The following is a 17,860-nucleotide window of genomic DNA, read 5'->3' as shown; positions in this document are numbered from 1 at the left end:
TCAGTGTCTGAGGTATTCCCTGAGCAGCATGGTGCATAGGTAAATGTGTTTTTTTGAAGATAATAAAGTTCTCAAACCTACGTTGGTATAATTATGTTTATTTCTGAACTGGAAATATGTTCTTAATGGAATTAAATGTTAGGCTTATTATAATTATGTTTATTTTGAATTTGGAAATATACATAATTATACCAATGCAGGTTTGAGTGCTTTGTTATCGTCAAGCAAATCAGTGTCTTATCACTGAAGATTTTAATACTCAAATATTGAATGGAACTTGTATTTTTAGCTCAATCAGCGGCAGAAAATTTCTCGATGACTGCTTTCTAAACCATACAAGAGGAGTGCAGCACTCTTTATCTGATTATTAGGAATGAGTCATAATGTATTAAGATTCTTCATGTAAAGAACCACTAGGTGGAGTGATCACAGTGTACTGATGTGGGATTCATTCAAAGAAATAACCACTGTGAAAAGTAAAAGGAAAGGAAAGGATTTTGTCCTTCCAAAGGTGATTACAATGAGATTAAACTTTTTTCCTTTTCTTTTTTAAATTCTTTTCAGTGGGTCAGTCCAACTGATGTTAACAAATGCAACTGACAACTTGAAAGTATTCATAGAAGGTACCATATTTGTTTACTTATAAAATGCTGTGGCGTGGAAGAAGCATCCTAATTTTGGAACAGTAAAATTAAGGGAAAAAAAAAAGAAAAAACTTTTGAAAAAAATGTATTGTTAATACAATGGAAATTTAAAAGCCAATAAAGAAAGGTGAGGATGATGAATTCTATTTTAGTATGATTCAACTTCAGATTCATTACTGACTTGATCATCATCATCATCCTCTTCACTAGTATCACTGTCACTCTCATACAATAAATGATCTTCAGTGTCATTCATTACTTATACCATTTTTTAAAGAACTTCCCATAGGTGTCGTATCATCCATTTATTCCACTGCTCCTGCATGTGATTCTTAAATGGCTTATTGATGCCGACATCTAGTGGTTGTAACTGGGAAGTTAAGCCACCCAGAATTATTCCCAATTCTGTGTTCATCATTTTGGCCAGTATTTGATGTTTCCAGTCCTGTGTGCCCTAAACTGATCCCATACTAGTAGTGCATTTTTATGCAATAGTCCACCAGGATGCTTAGACCAAACTTTTACAAACCAATCCTTGATACATTCTTCATCCATCCATCCCTCCCTTCACAGTTGTACAAGTACGTGAATTCCATTTGACAGTTTATCTTTCAGTCAAGTTTTTCTTTTAAAAATTAACATTGGCAGAAATCTGGTCCCATCAGCACAACAAGTTAAAACTGTGGTGTAGTGTCTTTTCCTGTCCAGTGGTTTGAATAGTTATAGATTATTGCCCTCTCAGATTTACAATTTTATTGGATGGCACATCAGAAGTCAACGGAATTTCATCCACATTTCTGATTTGGCTAAGTTCATAGTTGCTTCGTTTTCTAGCATTAAGGACAAATTTATGGAAATCTAATATTTTATGTTTGTACTCAGTGGGCATTCTCTGGGCTATTCTAGTTCTTGTGCATAAACGTAACCCGTTTCTTTTCATGAAGCGATAACACCAAGATTCAGTTCCTTGAAAGTAGTGTATCTCAATATCAGCTGCTCATTTCCATGCTTCCATTATCATCATTTTCGTATTCGCTGCAATACCCACATCTCTAAGTTCCATTATCTAACTGCACAAGTTTTCTTCCAAATTTGGCCATTTAGGTGGAATTTTATGAAGGTTGCACTTTGTTTTATCTGCTTCTTGTAAGAAAACTATCTGCTTCCTCCACTGATGAATCATCTTCTCTGTAGGCAGTGGTCCAAAATTTTGTTCTGCTGCTCTGTTTCCATGTTCTTTTGCATTTTGTACCATGTTTAGCTTAAATCCAAAAGTAATACTACTTTTAGCTTAAATCCAATTCAATAGTATAATTTTGCCATCTTGATGCACCTGCTATTGATTAGGGCTTAAATGTATAACTGGAATTCACTTGTTACTCCAACAGCCTGGTAATTACTGAAAAGTGCATTAACATATAGTAGTTAACTATATGTTAACTCTTGGTTTTATGTCTTATAAACTGACAAATACGGTACTAAGCTTTTTATATTTTATACCAACTAAGAGATATTTTTCAAGGTTTAGACCAAAATGAATATCAGCTGAACTAATGAGTTTAGTGGCAGATAAGAACTGCTATTATTCATGACAAGGGCGGCTCAAAGGAGTGAAGTGGGTAATTATAGACTTGCAAGTTTTGATTTCAGTGTTAGGGAAAATATGAGAGGCATTTGAAGTTTGTGGCTTGAGTATGAAGGGTTTATTTGAGGGGTCTAGTAATATGTTACTTTTCAACATATTCCCCTTAGGAGTCAATACACTTTTGCCACGGGTGCTAGAATGAATTGATTTCAGCTGCAAAAGGAAGTTTTCTTTTGAACCTCCAGGAATGCATCCACTGTAGCAATGACATCACTGTCAGTGGGATAATCGATGCTAACCGGGTATTTTTTTCAAATTAGGAAAAAGATGAAAGTGATGGTGCTAGAACTGGGAAATGGGGGATGGTCAAAGATTTCAAAACTGCATTCATGCAGTGCAGCCACAGCAATGACAAACTTGTGAGCAGGCGAGTTATTCTGGTGGAACAAGACTCCTTTGCTGGGTATTCCTTGGTGATTGTCTTTGTTTTCACACAAACACCTCACACAAGGTCTGCATAATATGCTCCTCTGACTGCCTGGCCAACTAGCAACACACCATCAAGCATCCCAAAAAAACTGATTCCACCTCCTTGTCAGCAGAAGGAATCTACTTAAATTTCTTGGAGGGGGGGGGGAGATCTTTGTTTCCACTGTATGGACTTCTCCTTTGTCTCTAGCTAAAAGCAATAATCCCATTTCTCATCTATGGTCACAAATTTTGCAAGGAAATTTGCCGAATCTGCTTGAAAATTATGTAAATGCTCAGTTTACTTGATGACTGTTGTGATTTTAGATCTACTGTCAACAACTTTGGGACCAACTGTGTTGACACCTTTTTCATAGCAAGAACTTGTTATTATGTGGTACATAAGTTCAGTGAGATGACCTGGCAATATTTCAAACTGACATAGTTCCTCAATGTTGTATCCATATCCTATGAATTTCCTTTGGCACTAGTCCCTTTTTTCCAAATATTAGATGACTGCATGGTGACCAATTCTGCCAGTCCCTCTTTTGCCCAACAGGATAATTGTACAGTCAGAGATTAAGCTTTCCGGGGAGTGTAGATAGGTTGCATGAACAGCTCATGGGGATTCCATCAATGATATGAAATAACTGCCACAGCATAACTGATTATTGGAATAAACTTTCATCTAGCATGAAGTGTGTAGGGAAAAAAAAATTTTTTTTTGACTGATGTCATATAAGCTTGCTTCTTTGCATCATTTTGCTAATACTAATAAATATCATAATGTAAGAATATACAAACCTCTTTTTGACTGCACGTTTTAGGCCAGAATTTCAGAAGTCCTCGTATTACCTAGAATGAAAATATGAAAATTAGATTTCAATTAAACTACAAATTATGTCTATCTTACAAAATATTTCCTTTTCTTGTACTTTCACTTAGATGTTCTGCACTCTAAGAAAGACACTCTAGAAACCAAATTTATGCATCTAAACTAAAATCAGATTAAAATTAAGTAAAACACTAATGACATATTTTAAAAGCAAAAATTCATTTATTGACTGTAATGTTGAGATGCCTTACATCCTGAACATTCAATACACAGACAAGTTTCTGAATTCACTTTGGGATCTGTTATCCAGTCAAAGCAAAAATGGAAGAAATCAATCTTGTTTCCTTCAGACAGAGAAGAAAGGAAACTCAATTTTCTCTGTGAAGAGAGTCATATCTAATTTTTTTTTTTTTTTTTACTTGATAAAAGAATTTTAAAATAGATTTAGATGTGCTGTCATTAAATAAGCAATGAATTTAGTACATTTAATGTCCTGGATGAAGGGGGGGGGGATTTCTAAATATTAGAGTCAGTACACAAACCGTTGCTTTTAAAACATACAATTAAAAGTTAAATTAATTTTAATTGTTAATTCCCATGTAATGTCTTTCACTTGACATTAAATTTCAAATGGTTTGTTGATCACAACAGGTCTGTTAACTGAGCAAGTGCAATTTAAGATTTTCTTTTTAAAGTGCTAAAGAAAACTTTACTTCAAATGTAAACCGAAAATATATTGTATTTTTCTAAAAATTAAACTTTGAAATTTGTTCATAACAGTTTACTAAGTTATTATGGAGGCTTCCTAAGTGCCTGGAACTTAAAATAAAAAACACAAAAACAGATCGTAACAAATTTATATTTAATCCCTTGATAGCAAGCAGGAAGAGTTTATAAAGCAATACCTAAATCATTACAGAAGACCATTAAAAACCCACACAGAAAAGTAAGACAACTGTATATCAACACATACGATAACATTAACAATATACCCAAAAACAGTTATATATGAAATGTTGTTGTTGTTGTTGTTTTCATCTGTTCAGTCGCAGCTGACTTTCAGAGACTTTAAGGGCAAGCTGCCTCCATGCTGTCCGCTCTTCAACAGCTTCTTTCAAGTCCTTTATGCTCATGCCAGTGTCATTCTTGATGGTGTCGAGCCAGTGCGTTCTTTGCCGACATCTTCTCCTTGTTCCACTGGCCTTTCCTAGCATTATTGAATTATTCTTAAGCTTGTTCATAAAGTTTTCCAGTGAAAAATACCGGAGTAGGTCACCATGTCTTTCTCCAGTGGTGGCGCAATTATACGGCTGTATATGCCTTTACTAATTAAAACTCAAAGCCTTTAAAAATCTATATCTTTTCTGATAAGGTGATATCCTGTCCCAAAACCAGACAACTAATCAATGTGACAAACCCCTACACCTAACCAAACTCCCCTGCATCCATAACTTGTAGAATTTAAAAAGCAGCTCTTCAAACTTTTAAATACCAGTGCTATGATGGATGCATAGGCAGCTGGAATTGACAATTTCTCTAACAAATTGAACAAAGAATGCTCTAACTGCCAAAACAGACTTACCATAAATTTGGTGTAAATATTACCCTCCCTTGATTACAAATAGTCAAACCTGATGAACCTTATCACTCAAGTTTCACAAAAGAATCTAAAATAAACACCTTAAAACCACATTTATAAACTATTTAGTAAGAGCACATATAAAAGCAATTGTCACAGCTACACATTAGTGCCACATATATGAAATAGTGAAGCAAATAAGTATAGAGTGAAAAGAATTTGAGAACTTTTATTTATTTAAAATCAGGAGTGAAGTGATTTGGTCTCAGTTCTTCAAAGAAAATACAAAGATGTCAAAAACAAAAATTAGATATAACAAAAGGTTGCAAAGGGCAAGACTAGACAAATCTCTCCCCCCCCCCCACCCAAACATAGGCACTAGGTATGAAGCATAGGCTTCTTCAGTAAATATTTTCTTATGCAGTAAATAGCTTATCAAAAGAATTCATTGTCAAAAAAATTGTGGTCATAATCTTCTGGTAGAGTTGGGTCCTGAATTTTTGGGGAGTCAGTAGTGCATGAAAAAATGCAGTAAGTCATGCACTGTATCTGAAGAGGACCAAAGCACTGTTGGTGTCCAGTAACTGACCTTTGATACAGTCAACTGTTCATGGATCGTCAGTACCAACCTCTCTAAAATATCACACTGTATGGCAAACACAATAATACATCTATCCTGCATAACCAGTTCTTAGTTATTAAAAATTTTGTCATTGGATATGCTGTATTGTTACTCTTTAATCATGGAATCCAGTATCACAGGCCCATTTGCCTTCAGTTCTTCAATTTTTGGCAAAAATTTCTGGAGTTGTCACATCCAATGATTAGCATGAGCAGGGACATCTATGAATTGACAATTTCTCTAACAAATTGAACAAAGAATGCTCTAACTGCCAAAACAGACTTACCATAAATTTGGTGTAAATATTACCCTCCATTTAAACTGCTCAGATCAAAATCATATCTGGTATCAGTAAGGACCACCACCATATACCACTCTCATGGGTCATCGTTTGTTATTTGGTTTTTAGGAGCATTAGCAACTAAGGCCATATTGCTCCGGGGATATGCGGTGGTCATTTCCTGACCTTTTCACATCCTCCGTATTTGGTGGTGATGGGCTCGAACCCCAGTCTAATCAAGAAGCATGTGCTATGCACTGCTGCTCCTGCCCACCTGACTATGGAGGCGCCCTCATGGGTCACGACTAACTAATAGTCCATTCATCTGTTTTGTCAACAATATGATGATGGCCAGATGCATTTCATGACATCATGTTTCCTTCTGGGTTGGCTACTTTAAATCTATTATTCTATAGGTCACAATATTGAGCTGAACCTATGCAAATAAGATACAGACATTTTATGAGAATATGATAAAACTAGTTTTTATATTTAAAGTCAAGGCAGATAACTTACTGAATGCACCTCACACGAAAAAGTCCTGACAGTCTGATTCAGAGAGTAACCCAGTTTCATTACATTCCAGAGATGATGTTTATCCTGATAGTAATATCCAGGATATTGAAATTGCTTGAAATTTTGTAATTTGAAGATCATTACTTTTTCTATTTTATTTTTTAAAACTAATAATGTGCGAAAACTTTGGGTGATCCATTATCCATGGAATTTGGGGAGTACAATGTGTACAGAAAGGATAGACAGGACAGGAAGGGAGGTGGGGTTATGCTGTTAGCTACGAAACACAAAATCTAAGGAAGTGCATCCAATTGATGTTGGTGTACATGCAATGTTGAGTCTGTTTGGTGTGACATAAGCACTGGGAAAGTAAAAATGGGAGTAAGTGTGTGTTATAGGCCTAATGAATCTGATGAGTATAATGAGCAATTGTGCAGAGAAATAGAGCGGGCCAGTAAATCAGAATGTCCTATAATGGGAGATTTTAACTTTCAAGATATTGACTGGAACTTGTGGATTGGTCACTCTCACACTAGCAAGACTTATGTGGATTTATTGGATGACTGTTTTCTACAGCAACATGTTCAAGAGGCAACCAGAGGAAGTAATGCTCTTGATCTGATTATCAGCAGTGATTATTCATGCATTAAGAATTTGCAGATAAAGGAATCACTGGGTGACAGTGATCACAATGTACTGATGTGGGAATTACTTAAAGATCTAACTACCATCAAGGGTAAAGGGAAGGGCTTTTGCTTTCATAAAGGTGACTACAGGGGTCTCAGACAGTTTTTAAATTCTGTACAGTGCAATCAACTGATGATGTTACCAATGTTGAATTCTAAACGGGAAGCCTTTAGGGTCTTCATTTTGAAGGTTACTAGGCTTTTCATTTCAACTAAGAAATACTGTTCAAGGTTTAGGCCTAAATGGATGTCAGATGAATTAATGAGGCTTGTGGCAGAGAAGAAAAATGTACGGGATGCATATAAAGTATCAGGTGACACAGAAGCCTATGGCAAATATAAACTAGTCTGTAATCAAGTCACAAAGGAAGTTAGGCAGGCGAAGGCAGATTATGAGAAACCTTTGGCAAAGGATGCAAAGAAAAACAGCAAAGAGTTCTTTACTTATGTAAACTCTAGAAGGAAAGGGTTGAATCAGATTGGACCACTTAACATAGATGAGTTGACTATTGATGATCATGTGCAGGTAGCTGATAAACAATGAGTATTTTGCATCTACATTCACATGAGGAGTTATTCAATGAGGGGAGTGCCAGAAGTTTATCAAACTGGGAGCTAAGTGATTTTGTAATAACTGAGAACAAAGTGGAGGAGAAATTGTTGAAGTTAAACATAAGGAAGGAAACTGGGGGACAGGATCTATCCAGTTATATTGAAGGAGGCAGCAAATGAAGTAAGCAGGGCCGTTTGCCATAATTACGAGAGCTTCCTTGGACTCAGGGGTTGGCTGGTTGTCTTGTTGTTTATTGGCGCATTGACAACGGAGATCATAGTGCACCAGTTCATTTGTTATATTATGTCTTTGTATGCATATTCATTCTCTATATCTTGGTTGAATGCATGGGAGTTAAAATATTTTCTGTGATTATATACCCTATCATTATTTATAGTAGATGGTAGACGTTGATTGTCTGCATGAATCTGAAAATGTCTGATACACGTTCCTTGTCACCTAGGATATCTTTGAGGGTGATGTTTTGATTTCCTTTATATAATGATGAGAAAATCTTTTGTCGATCATTTTCATAGGTTGGGCATTCTATGAGTATATGTCTGATTGTTTGGGTAGTATTGCATGTTTGGCATCTTGGAGGTTCTTCGGCACGCAGTAAATGTGTGATGACATGCAGTAAAGCCATGTGTGATGTGTGTATGTCCAATTCATAGTCTGGTCAGAACGACTTCCTCTTTCCTTGATTTCCTTGTGCTTGTTTTCCAATGTTCAACTTTTGGTTTAATTTCATATAATATATTTGAAGTTTGTTTTTGCCAGAGTTCTTGCCATGGTGTTAGAGAGTGGTTTTGAATGATTGGTTTGTAATCCTGATACGGAACTGGGAAAGGTTGTTTCTGGAGGTTAGTTGCTGATTTTGCAATTCTGTCAGCTTCTTCGTTTCCTTTTATCCCTTTGTGTCCTGGTATCCAGCAGAAGTATTTCTTGTTTTTCTTTTGTTAAGTCTGTTAATATCTGTTTAATTTGCACGAGAACTGGATGGGTTATATTGGTCGTGGATTGAATGGCTTGTATTGCACTTAATGAATCAGAATATATTACTGTTCTCAAATGATATGTGGTTCTGAAGTACTTTGGGGCTATCTGAACTGCTACTAATTCTGCAGTGTAGACACTGCATTCTTTTGGAAGTTGGTATGCCAGTGTAGTGTCTGGGAATACTGCTGATACTCCTACATGGTTCTCTGATTTTGATCCATCTGTATATATATTGATACATGGTTGGGATATTTAGTTCTACGTGCTGCATGCAGTTGTTGAAAGTTAATGTCTGACAAGTTATTTTTATTCCAGGTTTGTGTGGAGAGTTCACAAGTTGTGGAGTGGTTTATCCATGGTGGTATTATGCGCCTTTCAAGATTTGCAACATTATCTATGTTAAGATCATATGTTGTCAGTAGCTCTTGTAGTCTGATTCCTAGAGGCTTGTTTGCACTTTTGCGATTCCTATATATGTTTTCCCATTTTGGTGAGAATAATGATGTCCAAATCGGATGGTTTCTTGTGGATCTTATCTTGTATGCAAAGAGTAGGGCCAACTGTTGTCCCCCGAGGAACAATGGTAGTTCATTAGCTTCTGTATAATGACTGTACGAAGGCAATGTGTGGAAGGCTCCTGTTGCTATTCGTAGTGCACTATGGTGAATTAGATCTAACCATTTGAGGGTGCTATTTTTGGCGGAAGCATAAACAAGTGCTCCGTAATCTATTTTTGATCTTAGCATTAGCATTAGCAGAGGCATATGATGCAAGAAAGCAAGCTTATTCAGCATCAGCCAAAAAAAAAAAAAAAAAAAAAAAACCACTCCCATTTCACTCCTCCGTTCGTTCGAAATACCTGTCCAGTTGAGCTTTAAATTTGTTTAGGCTATCAACTTCAACAACAAGTGATGGAAGTCGGTTCCACCAACCAACCACCCGCTGGCCAAAGGCAAATTTCCGCACATCTATCCGACATCCGTCCTTCCTCAATTTGAATTTATGCCCTCTGAGGTGATTATTCTGAGAAAGATGAAGAATCCCATTGGCATTGAGCATGCTCAAACCATTCAAAGCCTTATACACCTCTATCAGATCACCTCGCCGGTGCCTAGTCTCCAAACTCTGTAATTTGCAAAACTTAAGCCTTTCTTCGTAAGAGCAACCCTTTGTTCCATTTACTAATCTTGTTGCCCTTCTCTGTACCCGTTCCAGCAGCTCTACATCCTTCTTGAAATGAGGCCTCCAGACCTGTATACAGTACTCAAGATGTGGCCTTACCATTGCCTTATACAAGGGAATAATCACCTCCTTATCCCTGCTAGAAAAATTCCTGTATATCATTGACAAGACACCATGAGCTACTCTTGCAGCTCGTCTGCACTGCTCAGAGAACTTCATATCTGCCTGCACAATTACCCCCAGGTCCTTTTCATTCTCCACCACTGTCAGTGTAGTACCGCAGAGTTGATACGTTGCTCTGGGGTTACTGTTTCCCATATGCAGCACTTTACATTTGTCGATGTTAAACCTCATTTGCCACCTCTCAGCCCATCTGTTCAACCTTTCCAGATCCTGTTGCAGCAGCATAGCGTCAGTATTGTCCTTAACGACCCTGCCAACCTTTGTATCATCTGCAAACTTGGACATTAAACTTGATATCCCATCATCAATATCATTCATAAACACCGAAAACAACAACGGACCCAACACTGAACCTTGAGGAACTCCACTAATAACATTAGTCCACGTTGAGCAGTGTCCATTGATTACCACTCTCTGTCTTCTGCCACTCAACCATCCCCTTATCCATAGCAGCAATTTGCCTCCAATGCCACACTGCTCCAATTTGTGCAGCAGTCTTCCATGTGCAACAGTATCAAAAGCCTTTCTAAGATCCAAATATATAATATCAAAGTTATTCCCTGCATCCAGTTCTTTTGTGACTACATCATAGTATCCAATCAAATTGGTCAGGCAAGACCTGCCCTTAACAAAACCATGCTGCGTCTGAGCTATAACTGAATTCTTGTCTAGATGATCCTGCAGTGCTTCTTTAACCAGTGCCTCCATTAATTTACCTGGAACAGAAGTTAAACTAACAGGTCTATAATTACTTGTGTCAGCCTTTGATCCTCCTTTGTGAATTGGGGTTACATTTGCACATCTCCAGTCTATGGGTACCTCCCCTGAGTCCAAAGAAGCTCTCATAATTATTGCTAGGGGTTTGCATATTTCCTTTGCTGCCTCCTTTAATATAACTGGATAGATCCCATCCACCCCAGGTGCCTTTTTTATGTTTATCCTCAACAATCTCTCCTCCACTTTCCTCTCAGTTATTACAAAATCATCCAGCTCACTGCCAATGTTTACTTTACCTACATCATTCTCCTTCCTGAATAACTCCTCATGCGTGAATGTAGATGCAAAATACTCGTTTAGATTGTTAGCCACCTGAGCAGGATCCTCAACTGTTGAACCATCAATATCCAGTGGACCAATCTGATTCATCCCTTTCCTTTTCGAGTTCAAGTATGTAAAGAACTCTTTTCTGTTTTTCTTTGCATCCTTTGCCAAGGATTTTTCATAGTCTGCCTTTGCCTGCCTAATCTCCTTTGTGACTTGGTTACAGACCAACTTATATCTATCATAGGCTTCCATGTCACCCATTAATTTGTATGTATCCCATGCATTTTTCTTCTCTGCCACATGTCTCATTAGTTCATCTGACAACCATTTAGGCCTAAACCTTGAACAATATTTCTTAGTTGGTATGTAAAGCCTGGTAGCCTCCAAGATTAGTTCCTTGAATGCTTCCCATTTTGAGTTTGCTGTTGGTAACATCATCAGTTGGTCCCACTGTATAGAATTTAAATACTGTCTCAGACCATCATAGTCGCCTTTACGAAAACAAAAACCCTTCCCTTTACCTCTGATGGTAGTTACCTCCTTGAGTAAATCCCACTTCAACACACTGTGATCACTGCCACCTAGTGGTTCATTTATCTGCAGGTTCTTAATGCATGAAGAATCACTACTGATAATCAGATCAAGAGTATTGCTCCCTCTTGTTGCCTCACGAACATGCTGATGTAGAAAACAATCATCCAATAAATCCACAAAAGCCTTGCTAGTGTGCGAGTGACCAACCCACAAATTCCAGTCAATATCTGGGAAATTAAAGTCCCCCATTATAAGACTCTCTGATTTACTGGCCCACTCTATTTCCCTGTACAATATCTTATTATACTCATCAGAGTCATTAGGCCTATAGCATACTCCTACTCTCAATTTTGATTTCCCTATGCTTATGTCACACCAAACTGACTCGACACTGCCCTGTCCATCGATGTCGACTGGCTTCACTTCCTTGGACTTTATGTGTTTCTTAATTAATAGCATAACCCCTCCTCCCCTCCTGTCCTGTCTATCCTTTCTATACACATTGTATTCCCCAAATTGCAGTTCCGCATCCCTTATATCTGTGTGACACCACGTCTCTGATATCCCAACAATATCTGCCTTTGATGTTTTGAGCAATACCTCAAATTCATCAAATTTATTTACCAAACTCCTAGCATTGGTGTACACGCAGGTATACATGCACCTGTTTCTATTCTTAGCTACCCTAACACAACCCATGTGTTTACTTGTACCGCAATGACTACCAGCAGTCTCTGAAATATCCTGCATCTTGTTTTTCAGACTTCTGCTCATTTCAATAGAAGCAGTGCAAGAATCACTTCCACCTCTGCCACTGGCTACTGTTAATCTATTAGTCCTTGTATCCCCCCCAACTAGCAGTTTTCCGACCCACCTAACACTGCCTCGACAGCATCAGCAAAAATTCTTGCACCCTTTCTATTTAAGTGTATCCCATCCCTGTAGAAGCAATCTCTCCTGTTAACAAGTACAGTCCAGGCTGAAAAAAATTCTACCCCTTGAGCCTTGCACAATCCCTCCAGGGCCGAATTGATCGACAAGGCTCTCATCATATACTCCCTCCTATCGTGTCTGGGCAGAATTGCAGACACTTTCAAGTTCAACCCTAATTCACGGCTTTTTTTCAACAGTGACCTGTACTTGCTAAGTAATTCCGCCGGTCTCCTACTCTTAATATCATTAGTGCCAACGTGTACAACTATATCACCTTTTGTGCCCTTAAAAGATGATATCCACTCTACAACGTCATCAACCTTTGCTCCTGGCAGACATACCCTGGTCCTATTCCACCTATCCTTTTTACAAAGTATGTTCCCCGTTTCCCTGACAATAGAGTCACCAACAACTACTAGTTCTGTGGGACCAGCGCATTCTGCCTAGGGGGCTGCTTCTGTGTTGCCTGATGACCAAGTGCAAGCTCTGGCGTTGATGTGGGCAGCTGAGAGCTTGATGGGCCCCTCAATTTATTTCCTTCGAGGGCATCCACCCTGTCTTTCAAGCTCTCATAAAGGCCCATAACAACGCTGAGTTGTCGCCTGATTTCCTTGCACTCCTTACATCGTGCACACACAAAGACATCCCCCTCGGCAATATTATGTCCCGTACCCGACTGCTCCGCAAACATCAAGCAAACAGTGCATTTTAATAGACTGTGATTCAGAGGGCAACTGCCCCCCTCAGTTCTCCCCTGAACCACAGCACTCCCATTAGCTTGAGCCTTTTGCTTTGCTGCTCTGGTCAGATTCATGATTCCGATTTAATTCAATAAAATTCAAAACAAAAATTAAATCCTTAAGTTATATCCCAAAACAGTTATGTTATATATATATTTTTTTCGGTATCTAGTGTTTTCTACGAGTTCCCTTTATACAACTTCCGTATCACGTGTACCACTATAGTTATGTATTAATTATTTGTTACGATTAAGTCGTTATATATATATATATATATATATAGTTAAAAATACAATTTAATTGACAATAAAGTTTATCAAGATTAATAGATTTACTGATTAATTGACAATATTATATTATGCACTATACGACACTAAGCTTATGCTATCGTGTAAAAATGGCGGGAATTCACGAACGGTATTTCTATGGACTCGTAAGTATTGATTAGCTTCCAAATCTCGCTATCTAAATTTAGAATAAACTAAGGATCCTGACTAGGTCTATAATCTACTTATAGAAGATAATTTGATATAACAGTTGGTTAATAAATCGACTAAATTTGGTTAAAAAAAAAATTGGTTTGTGACACGTGGATTTGATACCGTTACCGATACTAAGTAATATCTACAAAATCTCTGTCTAAGTTAAACTTTAAACTAAGTATCGTAACTAGGAATATAAAGCTACTCTAGAAAATAAGTTAATATGACAATTTAAACTAATAAAGCAGAAAATAAATCAGGAAAAACTTCTCTGTTTGAAGAGCTTTAAGGAGCAATGACCGCACAGGCTAACCTCGCACCCAGACTTACTAGTGTTTTGTACAGATTGAGCAAGGTATAACAGTCTGTTCCCCAAGATACTGATGTTAAGACTAAGGATATTAAGTTATCTCCTACATTTTATTCGTAATTGCTTTATATGCTCTACGAAGGTTAACTTGTTGTCTAAAGTGAGTCCAAGAAATTTTACGCTTTGTTTGACGGGTATTTTGTGACCTTCTATTGTTAGTTCAGGGTCAGAATGTAAGTTTATTTTCCTACAGAAATGTACGCAGACTGTTTTTTGTTGTGAAATTCTAAATCCGTTTTTCTGGGCCAACTATGATTTTGTTAATTGCACATTGTAGTTGCCTTTCTATTGTTCCTATATTCTGTGCTTGATACGATATACTGAAGTCAACTACATGCAGTTGTTTTGTGATGCCATTTATTTTTATGACGAATAGTATAGCACTAAGGACAGACTCCTGGGCAACTCTTTCTTGTTTATATGTTTTTGACATGGTGTTCAGTACTCTGACCTGAAATATTCTATTTTTCATAAAATTTTGGATGAAGAGCAGTAAATGTCCTCTGAGGCCTGTATCATGGATGTCCTGTAGTATACTGTGTCATATGCCTTTTCTATATCAAAAAATATGGTAACCATATGTTTTGAACTTATAAATGTATCTCTTTTGTCTGTTTCTATTCTTACGAGGTGATCTAAGGTGGATCTATTACCTCTAAACCCACATTGCATACCTTGGTTGAACCAGTTGGTTGTTTCTAAAAACCAGATTAATCATTTGTTGATTATTTTCTCCAAAACTTTGCTCAAGCAGCTAGTGAGCGCTATCGGTCAATAGTTGTTTGGGTTGTTCTGATCTTTATTGGTTTTTGGAAAGCTAATACTCTTGCATGATGCCATGCGTCAGGATATTGCTCTTCTTGAAAATTGCAATTGTACAGTTTAAGAAGGTTTTCTATTTCTTTTTGCTTTAGATGTTTAAGCATATCATAGTGTATGTTGTCTGGTCCAACCGCACTTGGTTTTATTTTTGATAATGCTTCACATAATTCATGCAATGTAATTGGTTGGTTATAGGATTCACAATATGTTTGGTGTTAAAATTAATTCTGTTTTTTTTTTTTTTTTTTTTTTTTTTTCAGTTTTCTCTTTATAGGTCAAAAATTCTTCACAATATGATTGTTTTGACGATACTTTGGCAAATGTTTCTCCTAGTATATTAGCTGTCTCTGAAGGTTCAGTAATGCTTTCTCCATTCCAGCGTAATATTAAGGATGGTTGGTTTTTGTATTTCCCATATTTTATTCCATATTGTCTGTGTATTTGTTATTCTATTTATTGAGGAAGTAAACTGGATCCAGGAATATTTTTTGGCTTCTTTCCAGGTATACCCGGCTAGCGCTCATGCCTGTTTATATTTCAGGAGATTATCCATTGTAGGACATCTCCGGAACTTATTCCATGCTTTATTTTGTCTTTTTATTCTCATGCAGTCTTCATTCCACGAGGAATTTGGCTGTAGCGTAAAACGAGTTGAAGTTCTGGGTACTGTTTGTCAGCTGCCTGTATTAAGGTAGCTGTGACGTGTTTCACAGCTTCATCGACTGAATTTTCTTGAATGCTTTGTGGATTAAATATTGCGAGTTCTCTTAATTTTTCCCAGTTGCCCTTTTCTATATTCCAGCGGGGTGGTCTGCTGGGATGGTTTCTGATCAGTGTGGTGATTACTGGGTGGTGGTCACTGCTGTATGGGTTTTCTATTACTTGCCACTTTAATTCTGGTAGGAGTGAAGGGGTGCATATGGTTAGGTCTACTGCTGAGGTTGTACAACTAGGAAAGTGAAAATAAGTATGTTTACCATTGTTAAGTAGAGAAAAATTATGGTGATCTATTATTCTTTCTCATCTGTTGATGTCAGTGTTTCCCCACAGATGACTATGCCCATTCTTATCTCCCATTATACAGAAAGGTGATTGGAGTTCGGAGATTAGTTGGTCTATTTCTTCAAAAGTTATATCTGGTCCTGGTGGAAGGTACACTGAACAGATGGTTACCTTAAATCATAATGTTATTCTTACAGCTATCGCTTCGAGACTGCTGTTTAAAGGAATGTGTTCAGTTGGGATGCAGTTATGAACCAAAATGGCTACTCCTCCATGTGTTGGCCCATCTCTTATTCTATCTTTCCTATACATTATACAATTTTTTACTGAAAGGGTTTCTTGTTGTCTAAGGTATTTAATATGCTTCTTGAAGACGTATAGTGGCGTATGGTGTGTAATTAGATACTGGACATTGTCGTAATTTGTTCGTAGTCCTCTACACTTCCGCTGGATGAACTGATCCATTATTGGGTTTTCACAGAGCTTTCGGGTTGCTTCCGAAATGGAGCATTCTTATATTTTGTCTTATCTTTTTTAGGGTATTGATTTATTTATTTATTTATTTATTTATTTCTTCTGTGAAAATTTCTAGTACTGATTCTTCAGATGTGTTTATTTTTTCTATGTCCATCTGTTCGGTTGCTTTGGTGTTTGTAGGTTTACCTCGGTCTTTGTTGTGGTACTGATTTGTTGGTATTTGTTCTGTGTGAATAGAAATTGGAGTATTCACTATTTTCTCCTGTTTTTGTGTCTTCAATCCACTAAATGATTCTTTTAGCATGGAAATTTCAGTTTGAACTTCTACTGATTTATATTGGGTCACTGCTTGTGCATATGATGGCTTGTTTGTAGGCCATGGCTGTATTATTCTCCTTGCTTCTTGGTACGTTCTGTTGTGTTTTGTTTTGTATTTCTGAATTAATTTCTCTTATTTCCATTTTTCGCATATTTTTGAATAGGCTGGAGTTTTCCCTTTACAGTTTATACATTTCATGGTGTTGGCAGAGCAATCTGTAGTCTCGTGTTCTTTAGAACCACATTTTGCACAGATTGCCGAGTTTCTGCATGCCATTTGCGAATGTCTAAATTTCTGACATTTGTAACATCGCAATGGATTTGGTATGTACTGTCTTACTTGGCAGTTCAGTTATCCTGCTTTGACTGTTGTTGGAGGTTTCGGAGTATTAAAGGTTACGATTAGAGTTCTTGTTGGAATTATATTTCCATCCCTTCAGATATTAATTCTCTTCACTCCTGTTACCCCTTGGCTTCTTAATTCTTCTGTGAGCTCTTCTTTTGACACATTTAAGAGGTCCCACTCGGAGATCACTCCTCTGGAAGAATTCAGCAAGTTGTGTGGTGTTTTTTTTTGTTTTTTTTTTAGTAGTTGCTGGCGCATAGGCTTCTGTGGCCATAATGCACCTCCCAAGGTTTTTTGCAGTACTTTTATCCAAGCCCGAGGCGGGAATCGAACCCGCGACCTTTGGGTTGCCAGGCAGGCACTTTACCCACCCGGCTAGCCCGGTCGGCGTTGTGTGGTGTTACAACTACTGGGAGTGTTTAGGACTTTCTGTTTCCACTAGTATGTCCCCGGATCTCAGACGTTGAACAGATTTGGGAGATCCTACTAGACCTTCCAATGTTTCCTGAATTACAAAGGGAGACATACGTCCTAATGTCTGATCTCCTGTCGCATGTATAACAATGTACGTCATTATTTTTTGGTGGGTCCATATCTGTCTTCGGTCTCTTCTGTATCTCTACTTGGTAGCCCTGTAGTATCAGTAGTTACTTTACTCTC

General features: G+C 37.5%; 1 protein-coding gene across 4 annotated transcripts in view; it reads right to left on the bottom strand.

The window, feature by feature from the left end:
* The window catches only part of LOC150088662 (serine/threonine-protein phosphatase 2A 56 kDa regulatory subunit epsilon isoform-like), a 258,149-nt gene that overhangs the window by 43,768 nt on the left and 196,521 nt on the right, over positions 1-17,860 (bottom strand). For all 4 annotated transcript variants that reach the window (XM_090369609.1, XM_090369608.1, XM_090369611.1 and 1 more), the window contains exon 9: positions 3,502-3,552. In XM_090369609.1, coding sequence (XP_090225735.1) covers positions 3,502-3,552 — 51 coding nt within the window. The remainder of the gene's footprint in view (positions 1-3,501; positions 3,553-17,860) is intronic.

Source organism: Mastigoproctus giganteus, chromosome 3 (genome assembly GCF_048544385.1).
Source record: "Mastigoproctus giganteus isolate SK-2022 chromosome 3, ASM4854438v1, whole genome shotgun sequence".
Taxonomy (NCBI): domain Eukaryota; kingdom Metazoa; phylum Arthropoda; class Arachnida; order Uropygi; family Thelyphonidae; genus Mastigoproctus; species Mastigoproctus giganteus.
This window is presented reverse-complemented; position numbering and strand designations above follow the sequence as displayed.